This window comes from Betta splendens, chromosome 9, assembly GCF_900634795.4.
Source record: "Betta splendens chromosome 9, fBetSpl5.4, whole genome shotgun sequence".
Taxonomy (NCBI): domain Eukaryota; kingdom Metazoa; phylum Chordata; class Actinopteri; order Anabantiformes; family Osphronemidae; genus Betta; species Betta splendens.
The window spans coordinates 25,709,680-25,730,871 of NC_040889.2; the positions used below are offsets into that span (position 1 = coordinate 25,709,680).

At 49.4% G+C, this 21,192-nt stretch overlaps 2 protein-coding genes across 11 annotated transcripts; one reads left to right on the forward strand and one right to left on the reverse strand.

Annotated features, from left to right (window-relative positions):
- On the reverse strand, positions 1 to 13,701 carry ikbkb (inhibitor of nuclear factor kappa B kinase subunit beta). Of its 4 annotated transcripts, none has more exons than XM_029161524.3 (22): positions 13,347 to 13,701; positions 9,887 to 10,008; positions 8,415 to 8,509; positions 6,786 to 6,906; positions 5,939 to 6,008; positions 5,126 to 5,214; positions 4,594 to 4,683; positions 4,392 to 4,516; positions 3,927 to 4,034; positions 3,716 to 3,845; positions 3,409 to 3,603; positions 3,213 to 3,327; positions 2,921 to 3,044; positions 2,680 to 2,831; positions 2,541 to 2,602; positions 2,352 to 2,452; positions 2,223 to 2,272; positions 2,046 to 2,145; positions 1,233 to 1,380; positions 1,046 to 1,116; positions 830 to 923; positions 1 to 748 (listed from the first exon to the last, which is right to left on the reverse strand). In XM_029161524.3, exons 1-22 carry the CDS (start codon positions 13,420 to 13,422, stop codon positions 704 to 706), a joined length of 2,283 nt encoding a protein of 760 aa, XP_029017357.1. In that variant the 5' UTR covers positions 13,423 to 13,701; the 3' UTR covers positions 1 to 703. The 4 variants fall into 4 exon arrangements, with proteins under 4 accessions (XP_029017357.1, XP_055367994.1, XP_029017359.1 ...); XM_055512019.1 differs by lacking the exon at positions 13,347 to 13,701 and adding an exon at positions 10,420 to 10,606; XM_029161526.3 differs by lacking the exon at positions 13,347 to 13,701 and adding an exon at positions 10,410 to 10,606.
- On the forward strand, positions 12,916 to 21,156 carry plat (plasminogen activator, tissue). 7 transcript variants are annotated; one of them, XM_029161527.3, is made up of 15 exons: positions 12,936 to 13,094; positions 16,130 to 16,217; positions 16,419 to 16,542; positions 16,700 to 16,834; positions 17,322 to 17,432; positions 17,844 to 18,018; positions 18,109 to 18,200; positions 18,283 to 18,457; positions 18,540 to 18,625; positions 18,713 to 18,778; positions 18,850 to 19,054; positions 19,601 to 19,737; positions 19,843 to 19,983; positions 20,062 to 20,210; positions 20,332 to 21,156. In XM_029161527.3, exons 2-15 carry the CDS (start codon positions 16,155 to 16,157, stop codon positions 20,497 to 20,499), a joined length of 1,827 nt encoding a protein of 608 aa, XP_029017360.1. In that variant the 5' UTR covers positions 12,936 to 13,094; positions 16,130 to 16,154; the 3' UTR covers positions 20,500 to 21,156. The 7 variants fall into 7 exon arrangements, with proteins under 7 accessions (XP_055367996.1, XP_029017360.1, XP_029017363.1 ...); XM_029161530.3 differs by having other exon boundaries at positions 16,419 to 16,461; XM_029161528.3 differs by lacking the exon at positions 12,936 to 13,094 and adding an exon at positions 14,754 to 14,970.
- The last annotated feature ends 36 nt before the right edge of the window (positions 21,157 to 21,192 follow it).

Consider the following 21,192-nt stretch of genomic DNA (forward strand, 5'->3'; position numbering starts at 1 on the left):
TTGTTGAAACATTACTAATTTTTTTTATTCACAATGAAAATACAAAAACAGTTTTGTAGTTTTCTCATAGAGCTAAACAAATGTAACTAATATACATAGTTTCTAAACCAAAGCATACATATTTCTGGCCACATCTGAACAATGACATGACATCTACATTAATTAAGTTTATATAGAATAAACTGAGGATAAAATATGTGTGTGTCAACTGAGCTACAGTACACTTCAAAGCTCCACATGCAGCAAAACTACAGGATTTATGAGTTTTTTTAAACAGCTTAAAAAGTTTCTGATTAATTTGGACGGCTCATCCACCAATCATAGGATCAGTGGTTCAATTCCTGGCTCGGGTCATGTTCCAAAGTGTCCATGGGCAAGACACTGAACTCCAAGTTGAGTTAAAGCTTTGAGTACCGACAAGGTAGAAAAGCGCTGTACAAGTGCAGACCATTTACCTCTAACGCAGTGGACGTGAAGGCGATCTGTTAATGACGGAGTGTCATTTTACTCCCACTTATTTAAACTGTTAAACAGGCAAATAAATAAAAATGCTTTTACATTTTTTTTTCTGGCTTCAGTGACCTAACATGTGCCATCAGCGACCACTCCGTTCACATTGTCGGGCACGACAGCTGCTGCTACGACCCTGTGCAGTTGAACATCACATCCACACCGAGGCAGCACAGTATCTGATGAAATCCTTTTAGGACAGGTCACTTGGACTCAGCCACTTCCACTCCCTCAACATCTAGGACAAACACAGCGGGTAAAGTCATCAGAGCATGTATGAGAATTAAAAGACAGGAGAAAGTGCGTTGACTGCGTTCACCTCCATGTTGTCATCTGATTCCTGGATGGTGTCATGCAGCAAACTCTCAAGTCGACTCTCAAATGTCCGGCTCTCCTCCACCAGAGAATCGTTACTGAAGACACACCAAAAAGCAACGTATGCATATTACTCATGCTTCTGATGCCTTTATCAGAGAATCTAATGGTGCCCGCTGAATGACGCTGGGCAGTAACGAGGCTCAAACACGTCACTCACAACTGCTGTAAGCTCTGTCTGGGGGTCAGCAGCCCGTCGGGACTCCCACTCACCGGGCTGCGGACTTTACTCTGCACAAAACAAGATGACACACTTTATTATCATGCACAGCATCTGCTTATATGTTGAAGCAGCTCCTTATGGTTATATACACTGATGCCTGGATACAAATGTCTTGTGTCCTCACACAGGCCACTTTGAGCAGGTTCCACAGCTCCCTCTGTCGTTTCTCCTGCAGACCCATCAGCACTTGTTCGCTCTCAGCCATCCTCTGGACAACGCCCTCCACTTTGGGCAGCAGCTCCATCACGCGCTGACGGCACACGGCCGTCTTACTGCGGGCAAAGGAAGACATTCACTAATCACACAGAGGTTCTCTGTGTGCACACGTGTGTAATGTGAGCAACAACCAATGAGTTGTTCATTAATGACGTGGACATTTTTACAACCACAAAATTTAATCACACAATGTTTTACAATGATCCATTCAGAATTATTGGGTTGTGAAGCTTCTAGCACCTTTGAGAATATCATCACCTTGATGACTGACAACCACACACCACATGCTCTGAGCAAAGGCATCAAAATGTACTATTTACTTAAATATATTCAAAAAAACACAGTGTGCTTCATAGTGGATATTTGTGTATTTCATGTATATTTTTACAAACAAAACGCCATGTATGGGTTTTGACCTGATTGATAATAATCTGTTGTGTTTATATATTGCATGTCTGCCTTTACACTGACCCCAGCTCTGCTTTCAAAACTAGCAATGGACCATAATTATTTCTCGGAAATCCTCATTTTCTTATATGGATAGAAGAATTTCCGAATGGGAGTCACAACGTACAGCTGCAGTGGACTCACTGGTCCAAGTCCATTAGTCACATTTTCCCAAACATAATGACGCTGGCTATTCTACGAAATGCGCTGGGTCTCTGGAAATGAGTCCTGTTCTATGTAATGCGGGAACTGTAATGCTTTAACCTGTGCGTACCTGAGGTGGGTGTAGAAGTCTTTGAGCTTCCTCTCGTAGAACTGCACGGCCTGAACCACCAGACGCACCACGTCCTGCCCGTCCCCTGAACCCCTTTGGTCTGAGGAAGACAGATTTATTTACACGTGGAGACATCATCCAAACGTGAACTGATGCAACCGTGAAAACAATCCTAACCTCTGGGTTTCTCTCGGAGTTTGCGGAACAGGTCCATTGCTTTTGACTCCCTGAGGATCAAAGGGGAAGCAGCATTTCGGGTTAGAGGCGGCTCTTTATTTTGGTTTTACAGTGACGTGTGAGACCTACAGTGTTTCCAGGGGCTCTCCACTCCTCCACGGCTGCCGCTGCACATCCACTATATCTGGCTGGAGCTGCATCATCTCTTCCTCCAGCTCGCTCACCTTGGCCTGGACAACCACAGGTGGGGTTTAGTCTTTCCACATCACGCGCAACCGACCCTTGCACAAACAAACACCCGTGCATGCTCAGCTCTACCTGGCCACAGCTCACAGCGGTTTGCTCCATCTCTCTCCACACGCTCAAGAGCTTCTCCGACGCTAGAAAGAGTAACAATGACATATAGTTCCAGCAACCATCTGCCGCTCTCCACCATCGTGCATTCGTGCCACCCTACCAATCCCAGTGGCTCTCTGCTCCTGGTACTTCTCCATGTCTATGTTGAGGCTAGTGGTGAAGAACTCCAGCTTGGCTGTGAGCCTCTGGTGCATGGACACCATCTCGTTCTTCTGCTTGGAGAGTGAAGAGTTGTGTCTCAGAAGGCTCATGCTGAAAGGAAAAACAAGGACGAGGATGAAGTGTTTATTTGATGAGTCAAATAAGACGCACGTTTCCGTGTGCAGTGGTGCTCGTCCTACATGGCGGCTTTCTGCCCCTGCTGGAGTCTCTGCCAGTCCTCCTTCAGAGAGCGGATGGTGTGCCACGCCTGGCCACACGTCCTCCTCAGATGGCTGTAAGCCAGCATGTGCTTAGGGTCAGACCCTACGAGAAACACAAGGGGTGGATGTTTGTTGTTTGATTTTATTAAAGATAATTGTTCAAATTAATTGGATTGGATCTAACGTTAATGGTTAAAATCATCCACATGTACATACATATGCACACGTCCGTAACTGAGCAAGAAATAAAAGCAAAACACGTGCTACTTACGGACAAAGAGGATGTTTTCAGGTAGCACACGGGGCTCAAACTTGGGCTCATAGCTGCAGGAGGACCGGTCAAACAGGAAGACCAGAGGCAGATCTGTGCGTCGCCCATCGATCTCCTACAGACACGACAGAGCGGCGATCAGTCCTTTACCGCGCCGTGTGAATGCATTGTGTGCAGCGTGTCTGCTTGATATTACTGTGTAATCCACGGCGCACTGCGTGGCCAGGCCGCCGGGCTCCAAGGCTAGTCCCGCCTCCAGCAGCAGCTCCTGGTCGGCTGCCGGGATCTTGGTGTCGTCCTCTATCCGCCGCTGCAGGTCGGCCACGGTCTCACCGTCAGAGACCGAGTATGTCAGGATGTTGGCGGACATCATGTTCAGGACATGAACCAGCTGAAGCGAAAGACATTCAGTGAAACACACAGCCTTCGTGATCCTCATCACAGAGTCACATCGTTATTATCATCATTATGAGCAAAAAGACAACGTGGAAGGAAATGTCAACCTTGAGCTGCAGAATGATCTCCAGCTGTTTGAAGCAGTCACTGGGTGTAGAGTTAGGATCTTTGCCTCTCTCCTGAGGAGACCACTTTAGCATCAGCTGCAGCCACCTCTCCAGCTTCTTCAATAACAGACTGTAACCAAGTCAAATGTTAGACTGAGATTATAATTTTATTTTGCAGCCTTTCTGTGCAGAACACCCCACATAGTTTCACCTGTTGAGGCTGTTGGGTTGGGGCAGATGCTGAGAGAAGCGAACCTCCCCCGACAGGTGTTCATAGACGACAATGTCTTCGTCCTTCTTCGTCTTCAGCCTGTTGTGCCTAATCGGATGAGGAAACAGGGTTCAGTTTGCACTTCTCTGCTTTTTAGTTAGTTCTCGCTATTTTCCTCTCTAAGGAGCTGGGAACTGAAGCCGAATCCCTGCAGCAATGAGCTACTTCTCCACCAGTTAACCTGCATATCTTTCATATCAGTGAGGCTCCAGGAACATCGACACTGGCACGGCCTACGTATCCTGCGATTTTCTACTTTAGCAACTATTGATGTAATATTCTGTGTTAAAGTACGTTATCTTAACATTCAAAGCCTCTTTGTTTATGTTAGCTCGGAGCCAAGATGTGTTGGAAAATATAACTTCCTTATTGATTATGCCTGTGCTTTACAAACAGAGGTCCTACCAGAGAACAGGCTGCCAGGTCGGCAGGAAAGGGCGAAATCCTGTGATACACTCAAACACCAAGGTCCCAAAGCTCCAGTAATCCACAGTGACCGTGTATTTCTGCCGCTCAATGAGCTCTGGAGCCTGAAAAAGAAGGAATAAATATTAAATAAACACATTTCAGGTGTTACTGTCCTAATAAGATGAGTATGATCACTTACCAAGTACTGCAGTGTTCCCACAAACGAAACGCAAAGACTGCTCTGGTCCAGCTCCTTAGCGTAGCCAAGATCTATGATTTTGTGGATCAGCTATGATTAAGGTGAAAAACAGAGTCATTAGCTGAAAAAGTAGAATAACTGTCCCATAAACAATGATAGAATGCTTAAACAATAAAGTTTCTGTTGGCAAACTTCAATAAATATAACAATGTGCATAAAGCTGAATATATAACTTCTTTAATACGTCTGCCTCAGTTATATAAGACACTTCACTTTCCTGTGTCCTGATTTTCTTACATAAACTACAAAATTAAGGGAAACCCACAAAGGAAGTGAAGAGCAATCGCAAAAGGTTCTCATAACTGTTAGGACGAGTTGGAGAATTGCTCTTTCCACATCAAACGTCCACCGAAGCTAAACTGGTGAGTGGAAAACGTGTGAACGTGAAGCCACATAGAGGCAGAGAGCTTTATACAAGCGCTTTGTTGTGGCGCGTGTGACGACAGGAGGGTCCGTGGGGGCTCTAACTCACCCGTCTCTCGCCGGGCTGCAGCACAATGTTTTCAGGTTTCAGATCCCGGTGGATGATTCTTTTGTTGTGGAGGTAGGTCAGAGCCGACGCTGAGGAAGGAGGAGAGAACGAACAAGAGCTGACGGATGTGGAGCCGCAGAGCATTGGAAACAGTTTGATATGAACACATAACATTAGTTTGCTGCTGCTGAGAGACCACACAGACGACGAGCACCGGAGGAAGACCTGTTCTGATCGTTGTGACTGCAGGTGAACTACACAGAGCAGGGCAGTGAAACACTTCCTGCTTTCCTTCTGTTACTCCCACTGTGTAAGGATGGACGTTTGTATAGACACTACATTCCTTGGTCCCAGATACGGTCTCAGTTTGTTACCGAAACTATGTCACTCCACTGGTGCGTCACATGGTGACTAGTGTGTGTGCAAGCCATGACGGCTCAGTGAAGCGGAACTCGCGGCCTTTGCATGCGCATGTAGGTGTGGGCACTCATGCCTGTGTGTCCCTCAGTTTCAGGGATAACTCATCAGGAGGAGGCGTCCTAGAGGAGGATCTCTCCCCCTGATATGAGGGAGTATCCGCTTTCAGCCCCGTATACTGTTAGCAATGTTCCCAATCCTTCATGAGTGTTTGACCATAAGCTTTCGTAACAGTGACTAAGATGGTGGTGGTTGGGGCTTTATTGGTGACCTCTGTGGTTCTGGTGACCCTGGCAGAGTCCTCCGTCTACATCGCCGCACCGGCTCAACTAATATGTCACTGCTACAGACGCCAGGGTTGGACAGTGAAGCCCGGCTGCGGAACCGGATACTCACAAATGTCACGAAGCAAAATCAGAACGGAGCCTTCCCTCATCCCACAGCAGTTGTCCAGCTGGTTCAGACACTGCAGAGGGAACACAGGACACGTGAGCTGAGCTGTGGAAGGAAACCAGCGAGCGCCAGGGTTCGTTAATCTGTCGTTTGTTACACAATGCCAGCGGGTTGAGCATTTGCTCGTACCCAGCTGAGGCCTTGAGCAAGTCACATCACAATAGCTCCTTGTATGAGCATGACAATAATTTCCCTATGGGATCAATAAAGTAATAGTAGTCTATGTCTGTTCTTCGAATGCAAGCACTCCTTCTTTCTCCATACAGCGCTGTACATAATGGGTTTATTGTTCTCATGGGTCCGACTCAATAGACAGACAACCCACAGTTTGACTCTGTGCTGCATGAAGGGACGGTTTTTAACTGTCACAAAGTTCCAAACAGAGACCTAGCACCTTTGATGCTGCTCTGCTTTTTAGTGACCGAAGGCTAATCAACACCTTTCTTGCAGGGACCGACTTGGTTAAAACAAAATATCAGATTGAAAGTGTTTTACTGCTGGAAACTTGTGGCCGGCCTGACGTCCACCCTAACCACTCCATCTGCCCCCGACTCCCCTGCTTGGTTTCTGGCCATCTGGGACGCTTTGAAGCTTTTATGACCTGTGGTTTGTGATGCTTGGCATGGTCTCCTTCTTCTCCGTCCTCCGGATCATCACAGTTTGCAGCGGATTTCTCCTCCGTACCGAACAGCACTCCATCGCCACATTTTTGTGAATATTACACCAGTAGAATACATATATGTATTGTGGCATGCACACTGTGTTCATACTCCTGCAAACAGACGTTCACCTTTCTCAGGTCTCCCCCCTCACAGTACTCCATGGCCAGCAGCGGCAGGTCGTTGGTGGACATGGGTTTCTCCATTCCCTCTGGAACCTCTCTGGCTGCAACCACATTGACATGGTTCAACCTGAGGGGGCAAAGGCAGACGTCAGTCACACATACAGGACATTTATCAACACAATAAACATATTTCCAAGCGGTACCGTATAGAAGAAGTGTACAAAACCCGACTACAGTACATACCATCTCAGTGATTTATGGCCTGTGACTATTCTAGTGCTGTTCCTGCTAAATGTTCATGTCTGTGAGATTGTTTCATTTTTTGTTTTACTTGAATGGATCTTAGCTGTTTTTCTTGAGGGGAATCTTTATGACAACTCCGATTTGTCTCGTGGCACCATATCAAAGGCGTACTGGAACCATTCTGTTAGTGAGGTTAGTGAATTAGTTAGTGAACCTTAGATCATCGCTCACCGTCACCTGGTTTCTGTTTCACATTGGGCACAGTTTTACAGTTTTCTATCAGACTGAAACAACACAATTTCAATCACAGGGGAGAAATATAAAGATAACCAACATAAAGTGATACCAGATGCGGCAGGAAATTGGTTTATGCCGGAATCATAACATCGTTGCACATGTGAGCAGTGTGTTGGAAGAGCCACAGCAGCAGATGAGCAGTGGTCATTACTAGAGCAGCAGCTTTAGAACAGACCTGAGCAACTGAAGACGATAAGAACCAACGTGAACCATAAAAAAGGGGCCGTTACTACTGCATGTTTCTGAGTTAAGTAGCAGTAATAATACAATGGCTGGGTGCCATGTATGTGTCCCCTGCCCTGTGGCTTTTCCACGGGTTGAGCGTGGGTGCACGGGAGGTTTGTGGCTGTGACCACGTCTGTCTGAAAACAACACACTTGTTAAACTGGGCCTTGGAAAGAACTGCTTTTATGCTCATGTTTTCACCAGCAAATGACAAAACACACACACACACACACACACACACACACACACACACACACACACACACACACACACACACACACACACACACACACACCTGCACAAGTACTGTACCACAACCTTTAGCAAATGTTAACAGACGTGAAAACAGAAACGAAATGAGGAGGCGGCGCTGACAGAAATAGCAGCAGACCAAAATAACCCAAACACTGCTGCTCTAATTGTTCAATGTCCTTGCGTGATTTTTACTATTTCAACAGGCAAATTATTTTCTGTATTCCAAGAAAAGGACGGCTACGTAACAGTCAAATGCCAAACTACGAAGCTCGGCACTTGTCATGGAACAAACCGTGAGTCACAATATGTCAGATGGCAAAAGCCATGGCAGAAGGAGCTTCAAGGCGGCGCATGGGAGAGTTTGGGTAAAACGAAACGGGGAATTTGGCGATTTCTCCAGCCGCGTTAAATGTGTCACACACAGATACGCATCACTGCAAAAACAAACCTCCTGAATCTTCTTTAAACAGAGACAAACTCCGGGCGCGATGCAGTGCTCAAACACAAACAAAGAGATCCAACCTGATTTACTCAGTGGAAACTTAACACTGTCCTTAAGTCAGTGTCGTCGTCCCCACGCGTCCAGAAGATGATGCCTGCGAGAGTCAAACTCACCTCTTCATGATCTGGATCTCCAGGCACCATCTCTCTTTGTTTCTCTCGCTGAGCTCCTGGCGACACTGCTTCACAGCGATCTGCTCCTCCGTTTCCTGAAGGCAGGTTAGTGGCACCGTTGTTAGGTAACAATATTAATAATAATAATATTATTATTACATACGTTTTATTCATAAATTTAAAATCATTTGTGCTTGATGATGAACACCCAGCTTCCAATAACCTGACATTGATACTAATTTTAGCCCAGAAGCATTGTTGGTAATACAGGAAACTTCCCGTAGAGGAAGTCCAGTCATCGCGGCAGTGGCAAAGCCAGAAGAGCCCCCTTCAATGACCTCATGTTTCCCCTCTAATTTGCCACAGACGATCATCTGTAATTACCCTGGTCATCCATCACCTTCTCTTCAGCACTGCTTTCTTGATTACATTAAACTTTATCTGATACATTTACATACAAATAGGCTTATTGAAGCAAAGACAATAATATGGTGAGAAATCGAGCCACCATGGGACAATCCTGGGACAGTGAAAGTATCAGCGGAAATATATTTTTAAAGAGAGGAAGGTCCACTCAGTAGGTGTGTGTGTCCTCTGCAGCGCTCTCATCCTGTGACTTACAGTGATATCATTACAGCAGTATGATATCACTGGACTGATGTATCACTTTACGTCCAACCACGTGACACTATCATCGATACAGGACTTAGCAACCTAGCAGCCCGGCTATGAAAAATTAGCTTAGATGTCAAAAATGAGAACTTGACACCTGTTTTACTTATTACTCACGTAAAGTGAAAGTCTCACATGGGGAACGGGAGCTTTCGATTTGAGTCACAGAAGAGTTAAACAGAACTCTCCTTTGTGTTACATTTGTCTAAAATGTTTAGTTAAAACCACATCAAAGTGTCTGATGTGAAAATGTCAGTATGCTGCAAATAAAATGCCAACAATATGTACGAACAGAATTCCTCAATCTCCTCCAGTTCCTCCATCTTCTCTGTTACAGGGTGAGGCTGTGAAGGAGTGAAGGTTTGAAGGAGTGAAGCTGTGAAGGGGTGAAGCTGTGAAGGGGTGACGCTGTGAAGGGGTGAGGCTGTGAAGGGGTGAAGCTGTGAAGGAGTGAAGCTGTGAAGGAGTGAAGCTGTGAAGGGGTGAAGCTGTGAAGGGGTGACGCTGTGAAGGGGTGAAGCTGTGAAGGAGTGAAGCTGTGAAGGGGTGAAGCTGTGAAGGGGTGACGCTGTGAAGGGGTGAAGGGGTGAAGCTGTGAAGGAGTGAAGCTGTGAAGGAGTGAAGCTGTGAAGGGGTGAGGCTGTGAAGGAGTGAAGCTGTGAAGGGGTGAAGCTGTGAAGGAGTGAAGCTGTGAAGGAGTGAAGCTGTGAAGGGGTGAGGCTGTGAAGGGGTGAGGCTGTGAATGGGTGAGGCTGTGAAGGGGTGAAGCTGTGAAGGGGTGAGGCGCGTGGGCTGTGTACCCTGTTTTGCCACTTGGTGACGTTCCCAAAGCCCCCGGTGCCCAGTCGCTCCTTCAGCTCCCAGGGGCCACAGGTCTGCGGCTGCTGCAGGTGGACGCGGTTCATGGCCTCCTCGGTGCTTCCTGCAACCAGCAGATTCATTTCAGTCTGAAACTTCACAGTCTGCTTTAATATTCCCATTTTTACGTAATGTTTAGTTTAGTTTCTCTCCACCACCATTGTGCTCCATGTCTGGGCATTAACACTGGCTTGACACTTTTCTTACACCAGCTGCTATTACACGCGTTTACATTAATAATAAAAGCCAATAAAGTGTTTTCATGAGTTGCCATAGTTACAGCTTATCGCCAGTCTTAACATGCTGCTTTTTACTTTCTTAAGCTCTATAAAAATCACAGTAAAACATTAAAACAACAATAAAACTGTCGTTCGACTTTTTCACGGTTCCTCATTTCGCACTTTGTCACAGTGTATCACAGCAAGCCTGTCTTCGCTTTTTCTTCTCACGCGCCGCTCTCTACACCTGCACGCGCCTCTTCTTTGACCGTCTCCCGTCCTTCAACGACGGCGGCAGCGTTCACGGCCAACTTTCTCCGGTCTCTGGGAGGATCCGCTCTTTAGGCTCCCGGGAGTTGATCTTTTTTACGCCGAAGCAGCCACTTTAGCCGCAACACACATCTCCCAAACTTTCTACTTCCTGGTTGTCATGTTTCCTGTAAACCTGCCGAGACCCGCCCACAAGGAGACGCTCGGCGGCTCGCGCTCGGAAGCCACGCGCGCATTCTCAGTTATTCGTGAGAGTTATTCATCAGTAATAAACTATTATGTTACAAAAGAGTTATTTACAGCTGGAGCTAGTTCATTGTGTTGCCTAATGTTAGTAGTAAAACTAATTGATCAAAAACTAACCTAAATTCTACTGTAAGTGACCCCAACCCTGTAAATATCAGGGGCTGCTGTAAAGGAAACACTTTTTGGGGGTGTTTATCTATTAATTCTTTCTAGAAGTGATCTATTATTTTTTAGTAAGGGCACTCGTTACTTTTTTTAGTAAATGGGTAAATTACTGCGTCCTGTAGCAGTAATCATCACCTTAAAATGGTGTAAAACTGTAACTAGCTTCCTTTTTATTGTGTTGTCTTGGTTTTTGCTAATTAAATGGTTTGTCGGGTTGTAATTGTTGACATTACTGTGTCGTAGCAGGTAAAAGAGGACCTTCTCTAACTTTGCCAAGTCACTGATGATGTTGTGTTTGGACAGGAGGCACTTCAGAGTTTTCAGATACAAGATGTTCTTGATTTCATCATCTGCTTTTCTTGGATCAGGTGAAAATCTCCTCTTTTTGTGCGTTCGCTAACCCACGTCTGACGCTCTGTGACGCTGTTACGTGCGTGCAGGACCCACTTAATCTGATGGGAAGTGTTTACTAACACAACACGGCGATGCTTCCCAGCATCTTCCGGTGCACGAAAGAAGGAGCTCCACGACAGCGAGGAAGAAGTGGAAGATGTAATTAAAGATGCTCGTCAGCGGGTATTTTTTGCTTTGTTAGTCATGTAAACGTGGCCTGTGGGGACAAACTGAATGCAGTTTTCACTTACATAATGTTACACACGTGTGTCTGTGTCAGTACAGGTGTATCAGGAGAACGTGGGCCTGAGGAAAAGTTATCATATCAAATCTTTTACTATTTTCCCGGTGGAACTAGTTTGTTTTACAGTGAAGTAGTTTGTTGTCTGCTACTATTGTTTAGCTTCTGCGTCCTCTGAGTTTAGCTTCAGCACAGAAAGTGGCTTGTGAAAACATTTACCCACACGTTAGGTCAGTAAACTGAGATGTTTAGAAGAGTGGTTCTTTTGCGTAATGTGAATAATAGGCTGTCAAGTAAAAGATAATAAAGTAGGTTTTAACAAGGTTACAGAGGTACTAGGACTCCTGGTCTAAAGCACACCTTTCAACTTGAGCTGCTGTAGCTTTTACAGCCGTGTGTGTGTGTGTGTGTGTGTGTGTGTGTGTGTGTGTGTGTGTGTGTGTGTGTGTGTGTGTGTGTGTGTGTGTGTGTGTGTGTGTGTGTGTGTGTGACCAGCACTGGCTCTGCGTCCTAATCTAAGACAGATGGAAACAAACAAGGCAGACGCCGAACTCACGAGCCCCAACCACTACATCCTTAAGAGCTGTGTTCTGAGCTGTTTAATGTGGAGTTAACACACTGTAAAAACAATGACAGTGAATTATCCAATGCAAATAAACTTGCTGTTGCTCCTAAGAAAAGACGCTGCGAGCTATTCTGGAGGCTAAGTGACTGATTTCCTGAGGAAGGGCTGGGTAGAATAGCGAGGCCAGCGGTGGTAGTGGAGGAGTCATTGTGTCGGATGGTGACGGAGGCTCCCACAGCTCATCAGACACACACAGACACACACAAGACACACACAAGATACACCAGACACAGACACACACCAGACACACACAGACACACACCAGACACACACAGACACACACAAATACACAGACAAACACCAGACACACCAGACACACACAGACACAAACAGACACACACAGACACACACAAACACACACAGATACAAACAGACACACATAGACACACAAACACACACAGAGACACACACCAGACACACACAGACACACACTAGACACACACACAAACCAGACAGACACAGACACACACCAGACACACCAGACACACACCAGACACACACCAGGACCCTGGGAGTGTGGGAATCAATGAGGCCACTCACACACAGCTCTTTGTTCCATTAACAGCTGGACTCAAGCCACATGTTTACAGCCACTGGGTAATTATTTCAAAATGATTGCATTTGCGTTACTCAGCAATCGCAATGGTGAAACAGTATTTAAATAATTTCAAAAAGCCCATTACACACAAACAATTAGCACATTTCTATTTCTACACTAGTGTTTGTAACATTTTAACTTCTGGTTTAATTTTAAGCCAGCGTTAATTCTTCCTTGGCGTGTGAACACTCGGCTCTATACGTCACGCCCCCCCCCCTCCCGTGTCGCGTCGGCACCGGCGTGGAGCAGCGGCCCGGCAGCATCACTTCCCCGCTGAGGTCACAGCACCCTCCCCCTCCGGTATAAAGTGGGAGCGAAGGCGCGTTGAAGCCAGAGCGACAGAAACGCACCGGCGCCTCCGCTCCGAACGGCCCGACTCTGACGTCACCCTCCGGTAAGAGCGCTTCCCTCCGTGCTTCACGCAGATGCGGCTCCGGGACGGATTCGGTCCGCGACGTCCGCTGTTGTTGTTAATGGGATGAAAAATGCTCAGAAATAGTGATAGTCGCTTTAGTGTTGTATCATTTGAATATTGCATCGGGTTCAAGGGGAAACATTCTAACGGACGCATTCACTTTGTCTGGGCATTTTCAGGCTCATAACTTGTCGTCACTTTGGTTTCAAACGCTGAAAAGTGGACTCTCACCCTTGTTGCAGCAGCTCCAACCTTTCTTGTACTTCTTGTCAGTTTGTGGAGGCTGAAGCTGCAGATTTCGCTTCATCCCGTGCTTTCATTTGACTTCGCTCTGACTTCGGCGCCTCCAGAACCTCCTCTCTCCGTCGTCCAGCGCGTTGGATCGGAGGAGAGCGCTTCGCGGCGCCCACTTGTCACCCTCGAACACGTGTCCGTACTTTGCGCCCACATCGGTTCTGAACGGCATCTGCCGCCGGTTTATCGGGGAACCGCTGCGATACGGTCCGGTTTATCGTCGCAGCATCAGCGTCATGCTGCTGTCACCGGGCCAAGCAGCTGGGAACGCTGCATTACTGTGATAATCCCTGGTGCTGCTCATTATCTGCATTCCTGCATTCTCCACGCTGACCTCTATGAAGCGCAGGTCAGACGGGATGGACTGTTGCAATTTTTCCAGCATAAATGGAAGCATAGAGCTGTGTGAATGCTTCAGTTTGTGGCCTCTTCACGCCTGCTTTCATCCACTGCCTCCATCTGTCTCTGTGCAGTGACTCAGCTCCAGTCACCCTGTTTGTGCAGAGCTCTGGGCTTTGATTTCTTCTCTGCAGCTTTTCTATCCAATAAAGGACCCCACGGCTTCACGGGAGCGGCGGGGCAACAATGGCGCCCTGTGTTCTGCCGGATCGCAGGTGCTTTATTAGAGTTCTGTGAAATCCCCGGAGCCAAGAATGCACCGTGTCATCGAAGCGCTTCTGTTGCTACACATCGCAAGTCGCGGCACGTCGCCAGCGAAACCACCCTGAACGGAAGCTATTGTTGACTGATCTCAGCGGGTCGGACCGGTTCCAAGCAGGTTCTAGGATCTGACGCGGCACCAGAACCAGCCACGGCCCACGTTGAGGTCCTGACCCGATCCCCGGGTCCGCACCCCCAATTCACACACACTGACAGCAACGGTCCAGGTGCTTCTGCCGTCGGTACCAGCGCAGACATCTGCCCAAAGGCCACGCAGGAAGTGTCGCCTCACACAATGATTTCCATATTTATTTTGGGCTCCCTCTGCACAGAGCGCTGCATCTTCAGGCTGCGGGTGAGTCACCGTCTGGCCGCTGCCGCTCCAGCCATGTTTCAGTTTCTTCCACTCATGATTGACCTACTAACTGGGGAAACCACACTCTCCCCGGCGGCTCACGTGGCTCAGTGTTGTGTGTGTCGCAGATAAACGCCTTGACCCTGTTGCATCCACTCAGACTAATTACTGATGTTGATGAACTGTGTTACTCAACAGACGCATATTTGCACAAGCAGAAGGCGATAGATAGAAGTGTGTGCTGCTGCTGCCCAGGGCCCCTTTGAGCAGGGTGGGAGGCACATGTGTTGGTGTCTGATGTGTGAATGCGTCCTGCGTGTGCGTGCGTTGATATGTTTGTGCGCTTCCGAAGGGCGCGGGCGTTGGATCGGCCGCGTTCTAACAGGAAACACATGTTTTCAGCTGACAGCGCTGCGGAGCGGCCGCACAAAGGGCAACAAAGAGGAAAGTTGTTGTTGTCGTCCTGCGAGGCTCGTTGGGGGTAAAAGCGCAGGGTGGGGTTTGTTCAGGCACCGGCAGCTTTTAAGGGACGCGAGCTCCTCGATGGTGAGTGTGTGACCGCAGTCTTTCAGACTATTGTTCCAGTGAACCGGGAGTTTCTGTGTTTAAGAGACGATTCCTGAGCACTGTGTGTGTGTATGTGTGTGTGTGTGTGTGTGTGTGCGTGCGTGTGTGTGTGTTTGTGCGTGTGTCTGTGTGTTCGTGTGTGTGTATGTGTGTGTGTGTGTGTGCGTGCGTGCGTGTGTGTGTGTTTGTGCGCGTGTCTGTGTGTTCGTGTGTGTGTGTATGTGTGTGTGTGTGTGTGTGTGTGTGTGCGTGCGTGTGTCTGTGTGTTCGTGTGTGTGTGTATGTGTGTGTGTGTGTGTGTGTGTGTGCGTGCGTGCGTGTGTGTGTGTGTGTGCCTGCCTGTGGTTGCCAGCGTTGCTTTTTTTTAACCTCACTGATAAACACAGTCAGGCACAGGTGAGTCAGTGCAGAACCAGTGGACTAAGATCAGAATGTGAACTCATGCACTACGACAGGAGTGATAGACGACTATCGGCCTCATGAACGTGGAGATTCTTTCACTTTCTTTCTTCCTCCTCCCATTTCTTCCTCCTACTCCCTCTCTCTTTTGTGACTCACGCTGACTCTAGAGGCATTCTCCACCATCTCCTCTTGCAGAATGTGCCTGATACGACTCCTTTTAAACAAAGTGTGTTTTCTTTTAGAAGTTTAGAAGGGAAACCTGAGTTTGGTTAATATTTTTCTCCCACTCCTTTGCGCTGTTGGAGGAGAAAGGGTGCACAGACCTCCTGCTGTGCGTGATGCTTTCATCGCTTGCTCAGGTTGTTTAGGCATGATAGTCGTCTTCCTGTTTGTCCTCAGCGGGAATGAACTAGATCTTATGTGATGCATCAGTTGAGAGCATTCCTTTCCTCCATAATGAAACCTCACCCTTCATCCGCGGGGAGGGGAGGGTTACAGAGGTCGGTCACAGAATGAAGGACGGAAACAGGAAGAGGAAAACAGTACAGGTGCCGGACGGGGGCCATTTTCCTGCGGGTGTTGACTCAGCATGGATGACAGAATGATGACTGAACAACAATGAAATCACTGCTCACATCTCTGATCCATGCTTTAGTTGGTTGCTGGTGTATATAGATGTACTATTGTTTTATAAACATATTCACATTTCTAAAAAGGATTTGTTCTCTACTTGCAGCAAACTGAAAATCACAGGCGTGATCATGATCAGGTCTCTGGGATGTTTGATTCTCCTCTCCGCTCTTTGCTGCCGCCTGGCGGACAGTGTAAGTACTACACCACAGTTACCTATTTGACAAGATGATCTAGGGATGTAAAACCTACTGCCTGTCAGGCCTGCTTCCAGCCTCTGCAGGTTTATTTTTACAGTATTCTATTAAGAGAGCCCCATAAAACGGGCTGGACACCGCCGTGCAACCGCCTCCCCACAGCGCGGCTCTGTGTTTACCGTGTCCTTCCTGCTGCAGGTGGAGCCGCGCCGCACTAAGCGAGGGACGCGTTTCTACCGAGGTGAGCCTGAGCGGCGGCCGGCTGCACGGGCGCTTTTCATTGTTCACGTCCAGAAGTCGTCGCCTTCCTCTGCCGCACGCTGTGAGACCCCACCGCACGTTTCCTACTCGACAGCATCACCGCCCTCGCCCCCTGTCGCCTCCTCCGGGTTCCCCCTCGTTTCCGTGCCTCCTCCTGTGCATGCGTGTGCCTGGAGCCACTGGCTGCGCTCACGGCTTTTGTGTGTGTGTTTTCCCAGCGCGTTGCGTGGACGCTGAGACGTCGGCGCTGCGTCTCTTCGGGGACACGTGGCTGCGATGGAGGGGACAGCGCGTGGAGTACTGTCGCTGCACGCTGAGGGGACAGGAGCTGTGTCACACTGTGCCCGTCGTCAGTGAGTGACACAGATGCATCAGTCTTTTTGAATTTAACCCCGTGCATTAACTCTTCGCTGACCTCTGACTGCCTTTATGACCTCATCCCGCCTCTAACTCACTCTCACGACCTCAGATGACTGTTATTTGTCGCCTCGTTTCCGCGTCCAGGTCCCCGTCATCTCGAGTGCATCCAGCTGTAGAGCTGTTGGCTCTTTGCGTCTTTGAGTGGGTGTAGTTTAGTCTGAAGCGGTCCTGCCAGTCCACACATGAACCGCCGCTGGCGAGTCCCGTGGAGCACAATTTTTTTTTATTTAGGAAATGTTTAAATAATAAACCAGGATGGTGGTGACATCAACCAGCATCATTATTATTTTTTTTAAAGTGAAGCTATGATGACGTTTACTAGCGCGTCAGGATGAAGACCACAGATTAGGTTCCAGTGGAACCGCTGTCAGCCACACTGGGTTTGTTGGTGACGCGTCGCTGACTGAGTGTCTCTTCCAGACTGCTACGTGTCTCACTGTTACAACGGCGGGACCTGTAAGGAGGCCGTGTACACCGCCGACTACATTTGCCAGTGTCCGGAGGGATTCAGCGGGCCGCAGTGTGAGATCAGTGAGTATCACAGATCTGAGCAAAGCGATGGTGACACTCGATGAGGTCACAGTTCGTGGTGGAGGGAAAACATCGTAAATAATGACGTTCATGCGGATGTTTGCCTCTGTGGGCGGCTCTCGGAGGCTTTAGGAACACCCCACCCTGTCATCGGGGTAATTATGCAAAATGCAGCGGTCACAGAGATGTGATTCCAGCAAACGGGTAATGAGCTCCAATGGCCAGACTCAATAAAATCTATGGCTTTTATTATGATCACAGTTCATGCTGGTCATCGTTTCACACCGCTAATTGGAAAACAACGGTATAAATGCTATTAGGACACAAGTCTGAGTGGAAGGTCTTATATAAGAGGATTGTAGAGAGTTAAAATGAATGACATCATGCTCAGTTTAACGGACTCACCTACAGACGCCAGTGAGAAGTGCGTGGTGGGAACGGGCGAGAGCTTCCGCGGCACATGGAGCCTCAGCCGCTCCGGAGCAGAGTGCCTCAACTGGAACGCCACGGCCCTGAGGGGGCGGAGGTTCACGGCCAGACGGGCGGACGCCGGCAGCCTGGGGCTGGGAAACCACAACTACTGCAGGTACGGGGGTGAGCGCGTGGGCTTCGATTATTGGCAAAACCAGCAGAAAGATCCCAAGCTCGTGTCTTTCCCCGCTCTGGTTCCCACCAGGAACCCTGACAACGACAGCGCTCCCTGGTGCTACGTCTACAAAGGCTCTCAGGTGGTCTGGGACGTGTGTTCTCTGCCTAAATGTCCAGAAGGTACCGCCTCGCGAGCACAGAACAGCAGAGCCGAGCCGCTCACGGCCGCTCCCTGCTCTGACGTGTGGTTTTTCCGGAGCAGACAGGTTGGCGGAGTGCGTCCTGGGCTCCGGACGCTCCTACAGGGGCACGGCGTCCGTCACGAGGAGCGGCGCCCGCTGCCTCCCGTGGGACGCGCCCGCCCTGCGACGCAAGCTCTACAACGCGTGGAGGCCGGACGCGCTGCAGCTGGGGCTGAGCGGCCACGGCTTCTGCAGGTGAGCGGCGGCGCCTGCAGCAGCAGCAGCAGCACTCAGAGCTCAGAGCTCAGCCTCACCACGCTTCTTCTTCTGCCTCCAGGAACCCGGACGGCGACGCGGGTCCCTGGTGTCACACCTACAGCAACGCGCAGCTGACCTGGGAGCTGTGCGACGTGCCCAAGTGCTGTGAGTTGTGTGCTTTGTGTGCGACGGCGTTAAACCACAGGAAGCGGAGGCTGAACTGCTCTTCTTCTTCTTTTTCTTCTTCTGTAGCGATACGTCCGTCTACGATCACCACCCTCGGCCCCCGGGCCCCCACCACCAACAACAACAACGGAGGTAGGTCCTCGTCAGCAGCCAGGCTCCTCCGCGTTTGCTGGGCTCTAACCCTCGCTCCGCCTCTGCTGCAGCCACGTGTGGCCAGCGTTCAGACGACTCCCAGAACCGCCCGTCGTACCGCATCTTCGGGGGAAGGCTCAGCAACATCACGGAGCAGCCGTGGCAGGCCATCATCAACGTGTACCAGGCCCGCAGCAAGCAGCACTTCTACCGCTGCGGAGGAGTCCTCATCGACTCCTGCTGGGTCCTGTCTGCTGCTCACTGCTTCGAGGAGAAGTAGGGATCACACACACACGCACGCACACACGCACACACACGAGCACACACACGTATGCATGGCCAAATGCACGCACACACACACACACGCACGCACGCACGCACGCACGCACACGAACACACACACGCACACACGCACGCACGCACGCACGCACACGAACACACACACACACACACACGCCCGCACACACACACACACACACACACACACACACACACATGCACGCAAGTGTCCCCACGTTGTCACAGTGTCCTCACCTTGATGGCAAAAACATGGTCTATGGTCCCCACGTCGAAGGAAAAACATGTGCACACACACACACACAAACACACACACACACACACACACACACACACACACACACACACACATCCTTGTTTTTATGTTGAAGTGAGGACCAGTCAAAATGTCATCACTTTGTCAAAATGTCCTCACTTTAATAGGACAGTATGTTTGTTGGTTCTCACTTTGATGCAAGTACCGAACATTTCTATAATTTTGTAACCTTAGTTCTAACACACAGATGTTTTTGCTGTTTGTTCAAGTGAAAAGGCCGAAAGACTGGAAGTGATTTTGGGAAGAACATTCAGGAAGCAGAGCGAAGGAGGGGATCAGGTTTTTGAAGTAGAGAAGTACTGGATCCACGAGAAGTTTGACCCAGAGTCGTTTGATAATGATATTGGTGAGTAAATGTCAGAACGTCTAGTTCCTGCATTTTGCTGTGATTTCCTCTGAACCTGCGACTTCTCGTTAGCTCAGCCTCACTTTTCTACTCTTTCACTCGCAGCTCTGCTGAAGCTGAAAACGGACATCGGCGTCTGCGCCATAGTCTCCCCGGAGGTGGCGCCCGTGTGTCTGCCCGACCCCGACCTCGTGCTGCCCAGCTGGACCGAGTGCGAGATCTCGGGCTTTGGACGGGCCAAAGAATGTAAGCGGGCCGCGCAGCCGCCGCGCCCGCCAGCAGGGGGCGCTGTTGGCAAAGCACTAACGCAGAGTCTCTCCTCAGTTTCAGCAGAATACGCCGAGCGCATCAAGCGCGGCTACGTTCGCCTGTGGCCCAACGAGCGCTGCGTCCCTGACGCGCTGTCCGGACGCCTCGTCACCCCCAACATGCTGTGTGCCGGCGACACCCGGGGCCTGGACGACGCCTGCAAGGTGAGAGCGCCTCACCCCCCACACACACACACACACACACACGCTCCCCCTCCCCCGCCGTCACGCCGACGGCGTCGCCCACCCTCACCCTCGTCCCCTCTGTCTCTGGACTCGTCCACAGGGAGACTCGGGCGGCCCGCTCGTCTGCAGGAACAAGGAGCGGATGACGCTGGTGGGCGTGGTCAGCTGGGGCGACGGCTGCGGCCAGCGGGACAAGCCCGGCGTCTACACCCGCGTCAGCAACTACATCGGCTGGATCGACGGCAAGGTCAAGGAGAGTCCAGTGTAACGGCACAGCCGCCACCGGACCAGAGGACCGGACCAGCGTGCAGGAGTCTGTCCTTCACTTAAACCACGTCTGTGGAGGCTTCACGGCAGCAGGGCCGCTCCTGCAGAGGACGGAGAGGCCCGCGGTTCTGATCCAAACCGTGGGAACGGAACCGTCCGGACATGAACTCTCTCTCCTGCCTTCGAGCCACTTGGAGCTTGATCATAGTTCATAGTTTTTGGTTTCCTTAGCGCTGGCGGCCCGGGTGAACCCAGGTTCGATCCAGTCCTTTTACAGGCGACCAGTCGCTCTGAGGGACGTTCACGGACACAGTGTCTCACAGCGGTCCCGCTGTACGTCTGCTGGTTCAGATTCTGCTCCTCGTCCCGTTCTCCTGCCGCCTGGTGCCGTAGCTGGGACCAGCTTCGGTCCCGTCACACTGGGTTGAGCCCAGCATCTTTCTAGCACTTGACGTTCTACAATAAAATGTCTCATCGACGCCAGAAGTTTTCAAACTTTTTTACGATAGAAACCTGTTTTGTACTAATTTAATATTTATGTGTGTTGTATATTGCTTTATACCAGTAGAAATGTTTGTTAAGTAATTTATTGTCTTCGACAAGTTAACCAAGTTTGGTAACATAGTCTTTTTTTCAATAAATAATATTTGGCATAAAACTCTTTGTGCTTCATGGTTTTTCACTTTCACTGTTT

What these genes read in the sequence shown, in the direction of transcription:
- ikbkb (XM_029161524.3), bottom strand. Translation starts at nt 13,422, where the DNA reads ATGAAGCGAAATCTGCAGCTTCAGCCTCCACAAACTGACAAGAAGTAC. An exon ending in TTGGAGCTGCTGCAACAAGG is followed by an intron (nt 10,009 to 13,346) that starts GTGAGAGTCCAC and finishes TGCTGGTTGCAG; the next exon opens with GAAGCACCGAGGAGGCCATG. An exon ending in ACTCCGAGAGAAACCCAGAG is followed by an intron (nt 2,146 to 2,222) that starts GTTAGGATTGTT and finishes TGTCTTCCTCAG; the next exon opens with ACCAAAGGGGTTCAGGGGAC.
- plat (XM_029161527.3), top strand. Translation starts at nt 16,155, where the DNA reads ATGATCAGGTCTCTGGGATGTTTGATTCTCCTCTCCGCTCTTTGCTGC. An exon ending in TCACACTGTGCCCGTCGTCA is followed by an intron (nt 16,835 to 17,321) that starts GTGAGTGACACA and finishes TGTCTCTTCCAG; the next exon opens with ACTGCTACGTGTCTCACTGT. An exon ending in TCTGCCTAAATGTCCAGAAG is followed by an intron (nt 18,201 to 18,282) that starts GTACCGCCTCGC and finishes TTTCCGGAGCAG; the next exon opens with ACAGGTTGGCGGAGTGCGTC.